The 17,242-nt window shown below is 24.8% G+C and overlaps 4 protein-coding genes across 4 annotated transcripts; 3 read left to right on the top strand and 1 right to left on the bottom strand.

Moving 5' to 3' along the window:
• Positions 1–1,514: 1,514 nt before the first annotated feature.
• Positions 1,515–3,374, top strand: Phum_PHUM467410 (calmodulin-A, putative; the record flags this gene model as incomplete). The annotated part of the gene is made up of 6 exons (XM_002430178.1): positions 1,515–1,598; positions 1,800–1,833; positions 1,915–2,016; positions 2,708–2,843; positions 3,121–3,269; positions 3,343–3,374. The coding sequence occupies 6 exons, from the start codon at positions 1,515–1,517 to the stop codon at positions 3,372–3,374; spliced, it is 537 nt and encodes a 178-aa protein (XP_002430223.1).
• Positions 3,375–4,981: 1,607 nt separating this feature from the next.
• Positions 4,982–8,459, top strand: Phum_PHUM467400 (DEAD box ATP-dependent RNA helicase, putative; the record flags this gene model as incomplete). Its single annotated transcript, XM_002430177.1, has 11 exons — positions 4,982–5,282; positions 5,373–5,601; positions 5,965–6,208; positions 6,290–6,467; positions 6,606–6,724; positions 6,807–7,035; positions 7,118–7,389; positions 7,477–7,627; positions 7,717–7,943; positions 8,028–8,231; positions 8,322–8,459. The coding sequence occupies 11 exons, from the start codon at positions 4,982–4,984 to the stop codon at positions 8,457–8,459; spliced, it is 2,292 nt and encodes a 763-aa protein (XP_002430222.1).
• A 1,463-nt stretch (positions 8,460–9,922) lies between these two features.
• Positions 9,923–11,267, bottom strand: Phum_PHUM467390 (RNA guanine-9-, methyltransferase domain containing protein, putative; the record flags this gene model as incomplete). The annotated part of the gene is made up of 3 exons (XM_002430176.1): positions 9,923–9,953; positions 10,103–11,129; positions 11,225–11,267. 3 exons carry the CDS (start codon positions 11,265–11,267, stop codon positions 9,923–9,925), a joined length of 1,101 nt encoding a protein of 366 aa, XP_002430221.1.
• Positions 11,268–11,751: 484 nt separating this feature from the next.
• Positions 11,752–16,234, top strand: Phum_PHUM467380 (Calpain-7, putative; the record flags this gene model as incomplete). The annotated part of the gene is made up of 13 exons (XM_002430175.1): positions 11,752–11,968; positions 12,050–12,207; positions 12,376–12,520; positions 12,603–12,771; positions 12,836–12,995; positions 13,557–13,689; positions 14,100–14,290; positions 14,445–14,672; positions 14,745–14,989; positions 15,089–15,297; positions 15,434–15,642; positions 15,722–15,954; positions 16,090–16,234. The coding sequence occupies 13 exons, from the start codon at positions 11,752–11,754 to the stop codon at positions 16,232–16,234; spliced, it is 2,442 nt and encodes an 813-aa protein (XP_002430220.1).
• Positions 16,235–17,242: the final 1,008 nt, after the last annotated feature.

The raw sequence follows: 17,242 nt of genomic DNA, 5'->3' as shown, positions 1-17,242 counted from the left end.
CATAATTATGTTTATTATAATAATTATTTATTTATAAATAAAAATAATTAGATTTTAGTGTAATTTTTTTGTTTGTGAGACAACCAATGAAACATTTTTGTTGTTGTTGGCATTGTTTTGGTATTCGTTTTAAACATAATTTAAACAAATTGTTGTTAAAATATTTAAATTCTTAAATTTTAATTAAAAATTTATTAATTTAACAAACAAACTGACACAAACACACAGTTTTATATATTTTGTGAATAAATTTAATTTGATATATTAAATAATTTTTTTTTTTTGTCTCACAAAATAATAATAAATAATTTCAAAAATAGGAAATTTTTGGGTTGAACATGAAAAAATTACAAACGATTCAATTTAATTTTTTTTTAGTAATTACATTCACTGACCTATGACTCATATACCCTCCCCCTTCCTCTCCTCCTCTTCCCCCTCAATTTATTTAAATTGTTTTTTTTTTTTTTTGGCTTAAGTTTTGATTGTTTTGATACTTTTAAAAGTTTCAAATTAAATTAGATTATGATGCTTTTTTTTAAATATTTTATTGAATGAATTTTTTTTTTTTTGAATGAATTTTACCAAATAAGGATATTTTTATATTATTTTGTTATTATAATTAAAATTAATAAAATTCACTGATTGGTCGTCTGTACAATCAATTGTTTGTAAAGAAAAGTTGAAATACTAGTGTGAAATATTATTATTATTATTTTAAACAAAATGGAGGATGATTTTTTTTGTCGTCTGTCCAAGAGTAAAGTTTAATTTAAAAATTATTTTTAATTATTTTATTTATTTATTTTAGGCTAGAAATAAACCTGCGGATGGTCATATAACACAAAAAGGACAAACCGGACAAAGAGTTCCCGTGCCAAGTCAACAGGGAAAAACGGGACAGAAAACCGGTCAAAAACCTACAGCACAAAAAGGTCAGGTAAAACCACAAACTCAACCGAAACAAGGTTCAGTCAAACCTGGAGGAAAGCAAAAAAAAAAAGGACATAAAAATCAACAATACGATTTAACGGTTACCATTAATTTAGTAAGTACCAATTGTAATTTCTTTTTTTTTTTTTCAAAATGGCGGCAGGTCGTATAACGTATTTCTCTTCTCTTAAACTGGTAACTGGATTTTTTTTTTATCATTATTATTGTTATTATAATTGTCTGATAATAAACAAAAAAAAAAATAAAAGAGGAAACTAAATAATAAACAACGTATTCAAAGGTTTATTTCAAGGCGCCAAAAACAGTTATAATAATGGCAAAAATCCAAAAAATTTTCTTTTGATATCTAATTCAAATCCAAAAATAAAAAACGGCATTGCAGAAAAATTTGGGACATTTTTTTTTCTTTTTCCTCGTTATAATACTAAAAGTTTTTTTTAAAATTAATTAATGTTAAGTTTTCGATTTATTATTTGATATAGTTTTTAAATTTAATATTTAAATAAATTTTTATGAGTAAACGTTTGATAATTTAATTATAAAAAAAAAAAAAAGAAAAGATGGATGCTAGGAATGAAGTTTACAACACCGAATATAATCGTTTAAGAAAATTGACGTGTAGAACGGAAATTAAATTATCTTGCGTAAGATTATTATTATTTTAAATTATTTATAATAATATTTTTAAAAAAATATATATTTTATTTATTTATGGAGAGAAGAGGAAGATTTTATTATAGCACTTTCGATCTTTTTTTTTTTTTTTTTTGATAAAAACAATAAAAAAATAAAGAAAATTTATTTTGTAATGCAGGAAAAGTAGTAAGTGAAAGTTTTTTTTCCAGTCTGAATATGGTCTTACGGAGGAACAAGTCGCTGGTATGTACATAAAGTTTATTAAATAATTAAATAAAACAAGTGATAATAATAATAATAATAATAAAATGTTGTTATATACAGAATTTAAAGAAGCTTTTATGCTTTTTGACAAAGATGAAGATGGACAAATAACAATGGCCGAATTAGGAGTCGTTATGAGATCTTTGGGACAACGTCCGACAGGTACGTTGCAAATATAAATAGTGTGGAAGTGCGGGGGTCCTGCCTTTATTCCTCACATTATCGTATTTTTTTTTTGTGTCGTTGTGGTTAAAACAATATTTTCTCATTAAATATATTAAAATTCCACAATATTTTATTTTTTTTTTTATATTCGAAATAGTTTCATGCGGTGATAAATGTTTTGAACACATTAAAAACGGATATAAAATATTAGAATAATTAAAAAAAAAAAAAAAAAAAAAAAGAAAAATGTAAATGTGCCTTTCAGGTTTCCCTTAAAAAAAAAAAGTCAATTTACATTCACGCGATGGCGATTGCGTAGAATGAAAAAGGAAAAGTTTACTGAACCATGAGGGAAAATTTTTCTCTCGTTAAAATCAAAATATGATTCATAATAATATAAAAACGTGGTTTTTTATTAAAAATTTCTTTCCCCCCCCCCCATTCTTTCTCCAGCAGTCAGTCATGATCGGTCACTTTTTTTTATTATCCAAAAAGAAAGAAAGAAAGAAAACAAAATAAATTTCAACCTTTTAATATTTGCATGTTAATGAATATTCAGTATTTTGATCACGCTATTACATAAAAAAAAAAAAAAGGTAATTTTTTATCGGTCAAAAAATTTTTTAAAATAATTTTTTGTAATAAAAATGTTTAAATAAAATGTTTAAAAAATTGAAAAATTTTTCAGAAACGGAATTAAGAGACATGGTTAAAGAGGTTGATCAAGATGGAAATGGTACAATCGAATTCAATGAATTTTTACAAATGATGGCAAAAAAAATGAAAGGAGCTGATGGTGAAGAAGAACTTCGAGAAGCATTCAGGTATGTTAAAAAACAACAACAAGTAGTTTACATATCGACATCATTGTTATTATTATTATTATTATTTCATTACCAAATCATTCAATATTTCAGTTAACTTTTTGTATTTAAAAAAAAAAGAAAGTGAACACGCAATTCAAAATTAAGGTTTTTAAATCTGTCCATCACGTCACATTTTGATGATGATGATGATGATGATGATAAATCAAAAAAGTGTGTCAAGTTTAAAAAAAGACAAAAAGTTTAAGGTTGGATTGAAATGAAAAAATTTTTTTAGGGTGTTTGATAAAAATAACGATGGACTCATTTCATCCATTGAACTTCGACATGTCATGACAAATTTAGGTGAGAAACTTTCAGACGAAGAAGTTGATGATATGATAAAAGAAGCAGATTTAGATGGAGATGGTATGGTTAACTACAATGGTAATTATTTTGTTTATTTATAAATAATTAGTATATGTGCTCTCGGACTACAATTTATATTTATTTTTTCTAGAATTTGTAACGATATTAACATCAAAAAATTAAATTGGAAATAAAAAAGTGAAAAAAATATATAAAAAAAAAAAAACATATTTTAATCACGCACACACAGGGTAAGGGCAGAGCATTGAATTTTTATCAATTCAATGCGGATTTGAATAAACGAATTTAAAAAAAAAAAAAAATTTATGTAAAAGTTGGGACGAAAAAGCCAAAAAAAATTTTTTTTTTTTTTTTTATACCTGAAAAGAATGATTGTTATTTTCCTTTAGAGCAAAAGGTTTTTTTTAAAGGTCATATAAATTTTTTTTTTGTTTTTAGATTTATAGAAATCATGTCATTTTATACGCTTTTCTAACGAAAAAAAAAAAAAAAATGCCGAGTTTGATTTCTACTTGCGCCTTTAAAAAAAAAAAAAAAAAAATTTAATTAAATATTGCTCACAGAAAATGCCTCTGATTTATTTATTTATTTTTTTTTTTTCATTTTGATTGCATATATATGTAAATATATAGAAAGAGAAAATTTTTTTTTATATTTTTTCCCGCATAAATTAAAAAAAAAGGATAAAGAAAGACTAATGAAATATGAAAATGAACGAAAAAAATTAATTTTTCCATCAAATAAATAAATAAATAATAATAATATCTTCTAAAATTTCTTATGATTTGTTCGATATAGTGCAAAAAAAAAGTAGTGTAATGTAGTAATAAGACAAAAAAAAATATAAAATTACATCTTTTAAAATAGTTTGGCATTTTAAATAGGTGATGTTAATATTCATAATTTTTTTTTTTTTCAAATTCGTTACAACTACTTAAAATTGTAATAGAATAATTTGGAGGCATAACAAAAAACAACTTAAATGAAGTCGGTTATTTTTTTTTTTTTTTCGGCTACAAATAAAATTTAGGGTATTTATAGCTAAATTAATCAGAAATTGAATAATATTGTTGTTGAAGACTTAAGGATGTTGTGTTATTATGTGTTATTACGTTTGAAAATCTTGAAATAATTTTTTAAATATGAAAAAATAAATGCTTAATTTTATAATAAGTTATTGTGTATAAATTATTTTAATATATTGTACTAAGCCGTTGCATATTCCCATAATATTTATCATATGGTCATGTAAATAATATTTAAAAAATTAGATAATTTTACAAATGATATATTTATTACTTTAAACGCTAATTATTATTGCATTTCTATATTAGGTGTAAAATATATACTTAAAGAATAAAAGATAAAAGTGCGAGTGTGTAAAAAACATTGATTATTTCTATAGCAACTTCTCACCTTTAATATATAATATTCAGAAGATATATCTATGACGGTTACAAACTTATGTATATTTTTTGGATTTGTTTTTAGAAATTTTATCCGATTTCAAGAACATTAACTTCAGGGTGAATTAAAAAAAGAGTAAGGCGTAGAAAATTGATAAACTTTTAAAAATTTAAATAATATTTACAACGTGTCAATAGCGTAGTTATGTAATAATTATTCTTACACTTTTTTTTTTAATTTGTAAATGGTAACTTTAATCTATTGCCACGGTATTATGAATTCTGTAAGTGACGTCAATGTGAGATATTAATATATGTAAATATCAATTATTTTGAAAAAAGTAACATTATCGCTCTGCAAATATGAGCCATAAACGAGGAGGGACGGGAATTATACCTGGGTTTTCCTATTCTGGATTTGTATTGCCAAAAAATGATTCACCTCACGCAGGAGCCGCTATTCCTCCTCCTACTGTTGGATTTAAAAGCACTGGCACTGGTTTAAGCAAACAAGGATACTCGACAATGATGGCCATTAGTCAAAATGCTTTAAGCTGTCAGACGAATTGGGGCGCTCCTAAGAAGAGAGCGAAAACCGAAGATGAATATTTTGACGAAGAGGAAGAGTTTACATACCAGAACAACACTTTAGAATACATACCTGGTAAGTTAAAAATTTTTTTTAAAATTGGGTTTAAAATTTATGTAATGCAAATATGTATTTATGTAATCTTGTTTTTTTTTTGTTTTTAAGCTCCTGGAAGTCCTTCATATTTAGAAGAAAAAAATGCTACCACTCGTAAAGTTGATGATGATGATTCAGAGGAAGATCCTTTAGATGCTTTCATGGAAGGCATAGATCAACAATTCCAAAAAGATTTAAAAAAAGCTGAAAGAAATGCAGAAATGAATGAAAAAGGAGACAACAATAAAGGTTTTAGGGATGATATTGATGCAGAGGATGACGAAGAATCTTATTACAGGTTTGCTTTAAGTGTTTTAAACATATTTTTTTAAAATATTTTTTGTAGTAATTGATTTTTCATTAAAATTTTTTTTCTCTGTAGTTTTTAGTATAGTAGTACAAAGTTTAAAATAATTTACCTATTGATTTTCTGATTGTAGATAAATTTAATACTATCTTAAATCTTTTTTTTTTTCTTATAATACTAGATTTCTACATAATATTATTCTGTAAAAGTATTATTTTATTTTCATAGTCTGGTTATATTTCTTCAAAAAAAAAAAATTAAAGACTCCTTTTATATTTTTGAAAAATTACGAAAAATATTTTACTAGGCACTTCATGACTGAGAAATATTAATCTCGTTAAAAATAAATTTTAGGTACATGGAAGAAAATCCATTAGCAGGTGTTCAAAATGAGGATTCAGATATTGAATTAGAATATGATGAAGATGGAAATCCTATACCACCAGCAAAAAATAAAGATATTGATCCACTTCCTCCTATTGATCACTCATGCATAGAATATCAAGATTTTGAAAAAAATTTTTATGTTGTACATGACGATGTAGCAAATTTAAGCAAGTCTAAAGTTGAAGAATTAAGAAAAACATTGGGAATTAAGGTTTGCAGTGAAAAACAATTGTTGAATGAATTAACAGTATTTATTGAAAACACATTTATAAAAATATTAATTTTATTTAAGGTCACTGGTCCACAGCCACCTCATCCTGTTGTAGGTTTTGCTTATTTCGGATTTGATGAAGCATTGATGAAAGTAATTAGAAAGTCTGAGTACACCACTCCAACACCGATTCAAGCCCAGGCTGTACCTGCTGCTTTAAGTGGAAGAGATATTATTGGTATTGCCAAAACTGGAAGTGGTATGCTTATTACTTTTATTATCAAATATGTTATTTTTAAGATGAAATCATCATTTAAGAATATTTTCGATTATTTTATGATAGTTTTAACTTTTGTATATAATCCATGTTTTTTTTTTTTTTTTTTTTTTTTTTTAGGAAAAACGGCTGCTTTTGTTTGGCCAATGCTTATTCACATAATGGATCAAAAAGAATTAAAACCTGGAGATGGTCCCATTGGATTAATTTTAGCTCCTACTCGAGAATTATCTCAACAGGCAATTTTTTTAAATTTTAATTATATATTGAAACCTTTGTTTTCGAGGTTGAGCTTTATTTATGACTTTGTAAAAATTATAGATATATTCTGAAGCAAAAAAATTTGGAAAAGTTTATAATATTCAAGTTATTTGTTGTTATGGAGGTGGAAGTAAATGGGAACAATCCAAAGCACTTGAAAATGGTGCAGAAATAGTAGTTGCTACTCCTGGCCGAATGATCGATCTTATCAAAATGAAAGCTACTAATTTGAAAAGAGTTACATTTTTAGTTTTGGATGAAGCAGACAGAATGTTTGACATGGGTTTCGGTAAAATAAAAATAAAATGATTTTTTTTTTTTTTATATATATTTTTTTATATTTATTAAGTGTGCTTTTAATTTTTTTTTAGAACCGCAAGTAAGATCAATCTGTAATCACGTTCGTCCCGATAGACAAACATTATTATTTTCGGCCACTTTCAAAAAAAAGGTAGAACGTTTGGCTCGCGTTGTTTTAACGGATCCGATTAGAATCGTACAAGGTGACGTAGGGGAAGCAAACGAAGACGTCATTCAAAATGTCCTCATTTTACCTAATCAAGCAGCAAAATTTATGTGGCTTACAAGTCATATTGTTGAATTTTTATCTAATGGTAGCTTACTAATTTTTGTCACAAAAAAAGTCAGTTAATACTTTTTTATTTATTTATAATCCTTTATTTAACTTAAATATATATTTTTAAATACAATTTTTTTTTTTTCGAAATAGGTTAATGCCGAAGAAGTGGCAAACAACTTGAAGCTAAAAGAATTTGACGTATTATTACTTCACGGTGACATGGATCAAATTGAAAGGAACAAAGTAATAACTCAATTTAAAAAAAAAGAAGTCAGTATTTTAGTGGCCACCGATGTTGCAGGTATGAATTAAAGGAAAATATTTATTAACAATTAACGAATTAATTATTCGAAAGTTATTAAATACGTAACGATTCCCTTTGTATTTTAGCGAGAGGATTAGACATTCCTCACATAAAAACAGTCGTTAATTATGATATAGCGAGAGACATAGACACTCATACTCATCGAATCGGAAGAACAGGTCGGGCCGGAGAAAGAGGATATGCTTATACTTTAGTGTTAAATCAAGATAAAGAATTTGCAGGACATTTGGTGAGAAATTTAGAAGGTGCAAATCAAGAAGTTCCAAAAAGTTTAATGGATCTTGCACTTCAGGTATCGATATTAGTTAAAATACTTAACCGAATTTTTATTTTGTTCATGTTAGTAAACCTGATTTTTAATATTTTTTTTATCCAGAGTTCTTGGTTCCGAAAATCAAGATTCAAAAGTGGAAAAGGAAAACAGTTAAACGTGGGAGGATGCGGTCTTGGATTCAGAGAGAGGCCTGGTATGGGAAGTTCAGTGTCAACCACCACAGCCGATTTGATAAAAAAATGCGGCCCAGGATCAGATAGACTGTCAGCAATAAAAGCCACATTTAAATCACAGTATTTAACTCAAGTAATATTAATTTTCTTTAATTACTTTTTAAAAGTTAAGAAGAAGAAAAAGAAAAAAAAATTAATTAGATAAATAAATATTTTAATATAGTTTAAAGCATCAAGTGATCACACTTGGGAGCACACGAGAAATCAATTTGATAAAAATGTTCCTAAAAACGTTGAAAACACAGAAGAGGATAATAATAAGCCAAAGCGAAGCAGAAAAAGTAGATGGGATAGTTCATAGTTTTGTAAGTAATTTGATATTTATAATTTGTAATGTACCGTATATTTCAAATTTTTTATCATATTTTATTATATATATCGAAGAATAATTGTTTCGGTTAAAAAGAAAACACATTATAGAAAGTAGTCTTAAATTACTTTGCTTAGGCCATCTTTAATAAAATAGAATTAATTATTTATTAATTTTGAAACGATGTGCAAACTCACGGAAATAAATTTAATTTACATTAAGTTTTTAATTGTGTCCAATATCGTATTTATTTTTCTACCACTGATTATTTGATGAAATCAATTCGTTATTAAAAAGGATTATTCTTTTAAATTGCAGATAAAAGGAAATTAAATTGAATTTTAACAATAAAAATCGTTTTAATAAAACTGAAAATTATCCCATTCAATAAATTTTTTGCTATTGGTCGTGGCACGTAATACCGATATACGTCATTCGGATCATAATGAAGCAGAAGACGCAACAAAATTAATCGTTTAACGGTTTTCATGATTTTTGGATGGTTTTTTTTTCTTTTTTTTTTTTTTTTTTATTAATTAACTTTTTACACACATCGTGAATTAAGTTGGTAACGATTATTTTATTAAAAACGATGTTAAATTTATATATTTAATATAAATATATATTTAAATTTATACATATACGTGAATATTTGAGTAAGTAAAAAAATTTGCTCACTAAATTTTTATAGAATTAATAATTATTAACAACAATTTTTAATTTTTCGTCAAGTAATAATATATGTTGAGTAACTCGTTTGTTTATATCAAGTCTAGATATGTATTTGAAAATTGAAAATTTTCTTAATGGTTTCTTTACTATTTCGAATAAAAGTTTAGAAAAGATATTTTCTAATGAACAACTTTATCATATTTAATTTTTAAAATATATATATATATAATATAAAAATGAATTAGAAATAGAGTGTAACTAATTTTAAAAAAAATGTTATTGAACATAATAAATTAACGCCATTCATTTAATCAGCAAAAATAAAATCAAATTTTTTTTTTTTTTTTAATTATTCTATATATTTAATTGATTTCATAAAAAAAAAAAAAAAATATTTTAAAAGATATACAATTATAATTTTGACCTGTTTGCTTATAATTTCTAAAAAATTATGAGGTAATGCAATTATTTTAGTTATTTTATTTAGTTAAAAAGAATAGTAGTCATTGATAGTCTATTAAAATTATAATTAATAATCAGTATTAAATATTATTAATACATTTTTTTTTCAAGTGTATGCTAAAATGAAAATTAATTTATTAATAATTATTTTTGTTTATGTGTTTTTTCACTGATTTTATAAAAACGAAGAAAAAAATAGCAAAACAACCCAACAGGTATTAAATGTGGTTCAATCTTCAATTACCTGAAAATTTTTTTAACAATAATGAAAAGTATTTTAAAAAATTAACAATTATTCTTTTAAAAAAAAATATAGGTACTTACATGTGAATGCATAATACTGTGTATTCTCTGAAAAAATTGATTCGATAAATTTTATTATAAGCAGTCTTTAAAAAAGGTTTTATAATTGAATAAAAAACTTTTATGTTTTTTTTTTTTAATTTAAAATATAAATTCAAATTTCTTTGAAATTTCTTAAATAATTTTGTTGTCTGAACATTTTGTTTCTACTATTTGGAGGTATTGTATTCCTTGAAGGAATGTTTTTAAAGGCTATACTCCAATTTTGATATAATCTCATGTCTAACATAATATTTAAAACAGTATTTAAAGGAAGAGATTTCATTCCTTTTTGCCAATCCAAATAATAATCTAATGGAAATTTTGCCATTCTAATATTATCTTCCTTGGCCTTGGCCAGTGAGGCTTGTATAGAAGATCCTTTGTCAACATAGGCACCTATTATGTAAATATCATCATGATTGTAATTTTTTAATACAGTTTTACTATGAGGAGAGAGATATACTAATTTTTCCTTTGGATATATATCAAGGTAACTTTTTTCTGTAATGTCTAGAGGTGTCTTATTTAAATCAGTACAAAGTGATTTATTAATTAAATTAACTGTTCGATCATCAGGATTTGCATTGCAAAACTTTATGTGAAAAGGTGCTATGTGATTTCTATTGAGAGAAAATGCCATATTGATTTGCTTTGCACAATATTTAGAATTAAAATCTGACATTAAATGATCATAGGAACAATCGAAAACAATGTTTTGAGAATATAAAGCTGCAGTAGCCAATTTTAGATTGAGATGTTTTGATACTGTCTGATCAAAGATTCTCATAAAAAGAGAATTTCCACCTAGGCCATATCGTATGTGATGATTTTCTTTTAGTTTTTCCCACTCGTTCTGTCTCATTTCCCTGTGCTTTTCTTTTTTCTGTTTTAAGTTTTCATTTTTTTTCTCGTTTTTAAATAAATAGGCTAAATATCTAAATCTACGAGAATATGAAGGAATATTTAAAAGTTCTATCCAATTTTTTTTACTTATATCGGTAGGCACTTTTACGAAACGATCACGTAAAATTTGAATTTCAAAATGCAATACTTTTAATTTTTTTTCTATTTCTTTGTCACCATTAGATATTTCTTTAAAAATTTCTTCAACATTGGTTTGAAGACTGTCATCATTATCGTTACACGAAGAAGTGTCACTTTCATCTAAATCTTGTTTTCTTTCTTTTTTTTTTGAAAGAGAAGAAAATTTTAAAATTTGATTATTATTATTATTATTAACTTGTTGATGTTTAGTAATTTTCCAAAAGTTCTGAAACTTTTTCTCATTGAATACGTAATAATTTGAAAAAAAATATACATTTTGAGTCGATTTTATGTATGATTGAATTTCTAAAAAACCACGTTTAAAGACACGAATCATAATTTTTTTTTTTTTGTTTTTAATAAAAATCCGGCAAAATAATTTAAATTATTTTATCACACATTGGCACAATCAATAAATAAATAAAAAAAACCATAGAGGTACAATATATATATTTACAATTTTATTATTTTACGTTATGATAACTGAGTTATTTTATTTATGATAACTTATTTATAAATTTGTGTGTTCTCGATAATTTTTTTTTTTTTTTTATAATTTTGTTACAAGAAATTATATAAAAAGTTTTTTTTTTAGGGTTTTTTTAAAAGAAAAAAAAACTTTATTATTTTAAAATTTTCTATTATACGTGATAAGAGTTAAATTTGATTTAAAAGTCAAATGTCGTTTGCGAGGCCGTTATAAAATAATATCGGATTTAAATGAAATTTTGAATATTTGACTTTTATAATTTTTTAAATAATGTCAAATAATATTGAAAATGCTTTTATATCTTCTCAACGAGCTATTAGTTTTGACAAACGTGGTAATATACAAGCGGCCATTTATTATTACAATGAAGCAATTAGATACCTTCAAATTGGAATAAATAGTAATTATGATGATGAAAACGATACTACGGAGTGGAAAAATGCACTTGAAAAATATCAGGAACGATTAAAAACGTTGCAAGAAATCAGTAAGTAACTTTTATATTGATGTAATTTATCTTTGTCAGTAAAATTGTACTATGTTTACATATTTTTACATTTGTCACCAGGTGCCTCAGGGACGTTATCTTCGTCACAATCAATAAGCCAACAAATTTTACAGAGATGTAACTTTTTATTTTCTCAAGCTTTGGATGCTGATGAAAGAGATCACAAAGATATAGCTGTAGAACTTTATAGTCAAACTGCTGAATATGCTTTAACACAAGTAAGATACATAATTTATTTAAAACAATATGTTTTTGTTTTCCTTCATCGAATTAACTTATTTTCAAATCATTAAATAATTTCTTTGTTAAAAAATTTAATTAGTACTTTTTTTATTTTATGTTTTACACCCAGAAATAAATAAAAAATTTTTTAAAATTTTAATTAGAAAGGAGAATGTGATGAAATTGTTCAACAAAAAATTGTTACCAGAGCAAAGCAAGCCATTGAAAGAGCAGAAGAAATTAAGGGAATTTCTTTGAATAAGATAAATTTTTCACCTAAAACTTCCACATCTGTCCCTAAAGGTGAAGGTTAAATAAAAAAATAAATAAATAATAATAATAATATTTTTTTTTTTAAGGACCATATAAATATTTAATAATTATTTTTTAGAAACAAATGCAAACAAGCGTAGTACTCTTCATAGAGGTAGCAGTGCTCATTTACAAATTACAGGTGGATCCGCCATTTTATCTGATGAAGAAAAACGTGTTTTGTTATTGACTTCAAAAATTAACAACATAGATTATGTTCCTTTTATGGACATTGACTTGAAAGAAAGGTAAAACACTAAATAAAATTACATTTATACATTCAAATTTTAATAAAAATATAACTGTCAACAGGTTCCAGTATGCTATACCATTTAGCGACAGAGATGGATTTTTGAAATTATCATCCAAACAAAGAGCAAATTTTGCCAAATGGAGCAGACCAGAAGACATTTGCAATGAACCTAAAATGATTTTATCTTCAGGATTGGATTATCATAGCATTAAACAAACTGTAAGTTCCTGTTTTTTATTTTTTTATTTTTACTAATATCATTAATTTCGAAAAATTTTTTTTCTTCATAAATTATTTATGATTAATTATTTTCCAGAAAGTTTGAATTCTGTTTATAGCTGTGTGTAGTGCTAATTTTTGTGAAAGCTGTTTAATGAAAAACCAACTGTTAATAACAGTAAATAATAAAAATGGAAAACAAGCAGTAGAAGGTTTGAATTTAAAGCAAGTTTTATATTTGTTTAATATTTTAGAAGTGTTTTAAAAAATTTTCATCATAAAAAAATCTTTTAAGTTAATTTTTAAATTTGGTTTCCCCTATTCCCCCCCCCAATTGGCTGTTAGCCAGTCTTTTGTATTTTACAAAATTGCATTTGCAATCATCTGTAGTATTATTATTAAACGTAGGTCTCTGTACCAAATTATTTGTTCAAAATATTAAATTACCATGAATAAGGCTTTGAAATAAAATTTCAATTTTTTAAAAATTTTATTGGGGTAATAATGAAAATTATTTTGAAATCAATGACAAAAATTTAATTTTTGTTTTGGAATTTTCAGGTGATTTCAGATTGTTCTTTTGTGGCATCTCTGGCAGTAAGTGCTTTATATGAACAAAGATTCAAAAAAAAACTTATATCAACTATCATTTATCCAAGAAATAAAAATAAGGAACCCATTTATAATCCATTTGGTAAACCACTATTTTTTTTTCTCACAATTTTAAAAAATATTTATCACAATCTTACTTGCATAGAGATAATTTGTATAAATATTTATTTCAAAAGCTTTAAATTGATTTGTTGGAAATGTTTGAATTTGCTTATTGAGTTAGTAATTTTATATATGTTTTTAATATCTGTTATTTTGTGTCGTTCATTAATACATAACTTAAATGTCTGGAATTTTAAATTTTTTATGAAGTGAATTCAATTTTTGGTTGCATCAAATTGAAAATTTATTTTTTTGCTTAAACTTTTATTGAAAGTGAATTTCTTTTTGAAAAAAGGAATTCTGAGCCTAAGCAAAATCAATTTCACTAAAAGAAGTTTTGCACAAAGTGTTTCCGGTTTTATTTTTAATAATAATTTTGTTTTATTATAGGAAAATACATGATTAAAATTCATTTAAACGGAGTTCCTCGAAAAATAGTTATTGATGATACTCTTCCCGTTGGTCACAATGGTGAGCTTTTATGTTCTTATTCTACGAATTCTGGAGAATTATGGGTTTCACTTTTAGAAAAAGCTTACATGAAGGTCATGGGTGGTTATGACTTTCCTGGTTCCAATAGTGTAAGTTTTCATTTCATTTATCCTATTAAAAGTACTTAATAATAATGATATTACCTTCGTCATTTGTGCTTTTAAAAAGTTAGCCATAAATAATTTTAAGAATATATATATTTAAATTTTATAATTATTAATTTGAATACTGTAAATTTTTTAGAATATAGATTTACACGCATTAACAGGTTGGATACCTGAAAGAATTGCAATTCGAAAAAATGAAGAAGATTTCAATAGTAAAGCAATATTTAATATGTTGGAGGAAAGGCTTCACAATGGACATTGTTTAGGAACGGTTGCAACAGGACACTTGCCAGATATGGAAGCTGAACGTACAGGTTTGGTACCCACTCACGCCTACGCGATATTAAATATAAAATCCATCAAGGTAGGATTATTTAAAAAGTAAAATTTTATTCGAATAAAATAATAAATTGAGGGGAGAAAATGATTTTTATAGGGAACAATGCTCATGCAGTTGAAAAATCCTTGGTCTCATATTAGATGGAGAGGAAATTTTTCTGAATTGGATGTTTTGCATTGGACCCCCGAATTACAAAAAGCTCTTAATTTCGATCCGGAAAATGCTTCCATGTTTGATAATGGAATATTTTGGATAGATTATGAATCCATATTAAATTTTTTTGACGTATTTTACATTAATTGGAATCCTGAATTGTTTTCTTACACATATTGTATTCACGAGTAAGAAAAATTATAATAAAATTGACTGTATGAAGCAAATTATTCTTTTTTTAATATAAAATTTAATTTTGATAATAATGATATTAATTTGTTTTTCAGGTCTTGGCAAGCAGGAGTCGGACCAGCCAAAGATGTCTATAACATGGGAGAAAATCCTCAATATAAACTTCACATTCCAGGAGAAAAAACAGGATCTGTGTGGGTTCTCCTTACGCGACACATAACAGACGTTGAGGATTTTAAAGATAATCAAGAGTTTATAACCCTTCTTGTGTATAAAAATAAAGGAAAAAGAGTTTATTATCCGAGTAATTAACTTTTATAATATGACGTATTTCAAATGTTTTTTAAATTTTAAAAGTTTTATTCAAATATTAAACACAAATTGATTTAATTTGATTTTTAAAATTGTTATTAGAATTAATTTTTGATGATTTTTTTTAGGGGATCCTCCTCCTTATATAGATGGTGTAAGGATCAACAGTCCGCATTACCTCTGTAAAATTTTACTCACAGGAGAAGGGGAAAGAACGTATACTTTAGTCATTTCTCAATATGAAAAAATGAATAATATTTATTATACTCTTCGAGCGTACTCAACTTTACCTTTTACTCTAAATAAAATAAATAATATTTGGAATTTCACGGAAACGGTATCATTAAATAATTAATAATAAAATAATAGATTAAAAAAAATTTTTCATTCCTTTTTTTATTTAAATTTTATTTCAGATGAGTGGACAATGGATTGGAAAAACTGCCGGCGGTTGCACCAATAATCCTTCTACTTATACTGATAATCCTTGTTTCCAAATAAAAATAGATTCAAATCAAAGCAATAATACGTTACTAATCGATTTAAAAGGTCCTAGACAATATCAAATTGGATTTGATGTTTATTGTATGTTTGCTTCAGATGAAACTGTCAAAGAAGCTTTTGGAAAAAAAAGTTCAGGTCCTTACAGGTACATATAACACTCCGACCATGTTTCAAAATGATTTTACTTATTTTTACTAATAATTCTTAATGTTTTATGAATGGTTAATTTTTATTTTTTAAATGAAATGATAATGATAATTTGATTTGTTTTTATTTTCAGATCTGGTTTTGTAATCATGGAAATGGATATGGTACCTCCAGGAGTCTTTAATTTGATTCCCAGCACTTATTATCCGGGAAGTGAAGGCCCTTTTATATTAACAATTAAATCTTCTTGTCCTATTTCTCTGTCAAGAATCAAATAGTTAAACAAATTGTATTACACAAATTATTTAACAGCATGAAATTTTTATTTTTGCCTTATAAAATGTTACTAATAATAATATCGAAATGATATAGTCACGCTTTAATAATTCACTAATTATTTTATTTTTACAAAAAAAATTTTTATTAATTGTTATTAATTTTTACAAATTTATTAATAATTGATCACTAAAAATGACTAAATGAATTGTATCAATTGAAATAAGTAATTTAGTTCTCTACCACATGCTTTTCTTTACTAACGTTGCTTTAAAAGAAAATTATTATCTACTTTTATTCTTTCTGCTTTAAAAAAAAATTTGAAATTTCTCATTTATTAGAAATATTTTATTCTTTGTTACTAAATTTTTTTAAAAATGAAATCTTACTAATGTTTCCCGCGAACAAAAAAAATAGTTTTACAAAGTTTTATAATTTTTCTTTTTAAAAGTATTATAACAGAAAGCAGTATTGTGTGAAGAAAAAAAAAAATATCGAAAGCAGGTATGCAGTAAATGCATAATCGATAAAAAAATTTTGACATTTTCAATTTAATTAAATTGAATTTTATTTTTGTTTATTTATATATACCAACAGTATAATGAAATTTTTATATACAAATTATTATTATTATTATTTCTCCACTTAAATATAAACATTAAGTTTCATCTCATCAACTTTTTTTTTCTTTTTCGATGATGTTTTTTGCTTTGTAGTTTAGTTATTAAGATTGATCTTTTTCAAAATGAACTTTTAAATCTTGTTTAAAAATCATCCATCTTTTTTTTTTGTTTTTTCAAAAATTTAAAAAAAAAAAAATAATAATTATTAATTATTTCAAAAAATAAAAAAATTTGAATTACATAAATACTTTAATATTAAATTTTTTTTTTTCAGCAGTTAATCACAAGACAGAAATCTTGTGACTATTTTATAAAAATATAAAGATATTACAATTATTAATTTTTTTTAAGTTTCAAAAAAAAAGAAACTGTAATAACAAAAAATGG

Source organism: Pediculus humanus, genomic scaffold, assembly GCF_000006295.1.
Source record: "Pediculus humanus corporis 1103172108249 genomic scaffold, whole genome shotgun sequence".
NCBI lineage: Eukaryota > Metazoa > Arthropoda > Insecta > Psocodea > Pediculidae > Pediculus > Pediculus humanus.
This window is presented reverse-complemented; position numbering and strand designations above follow the sequence as displayed.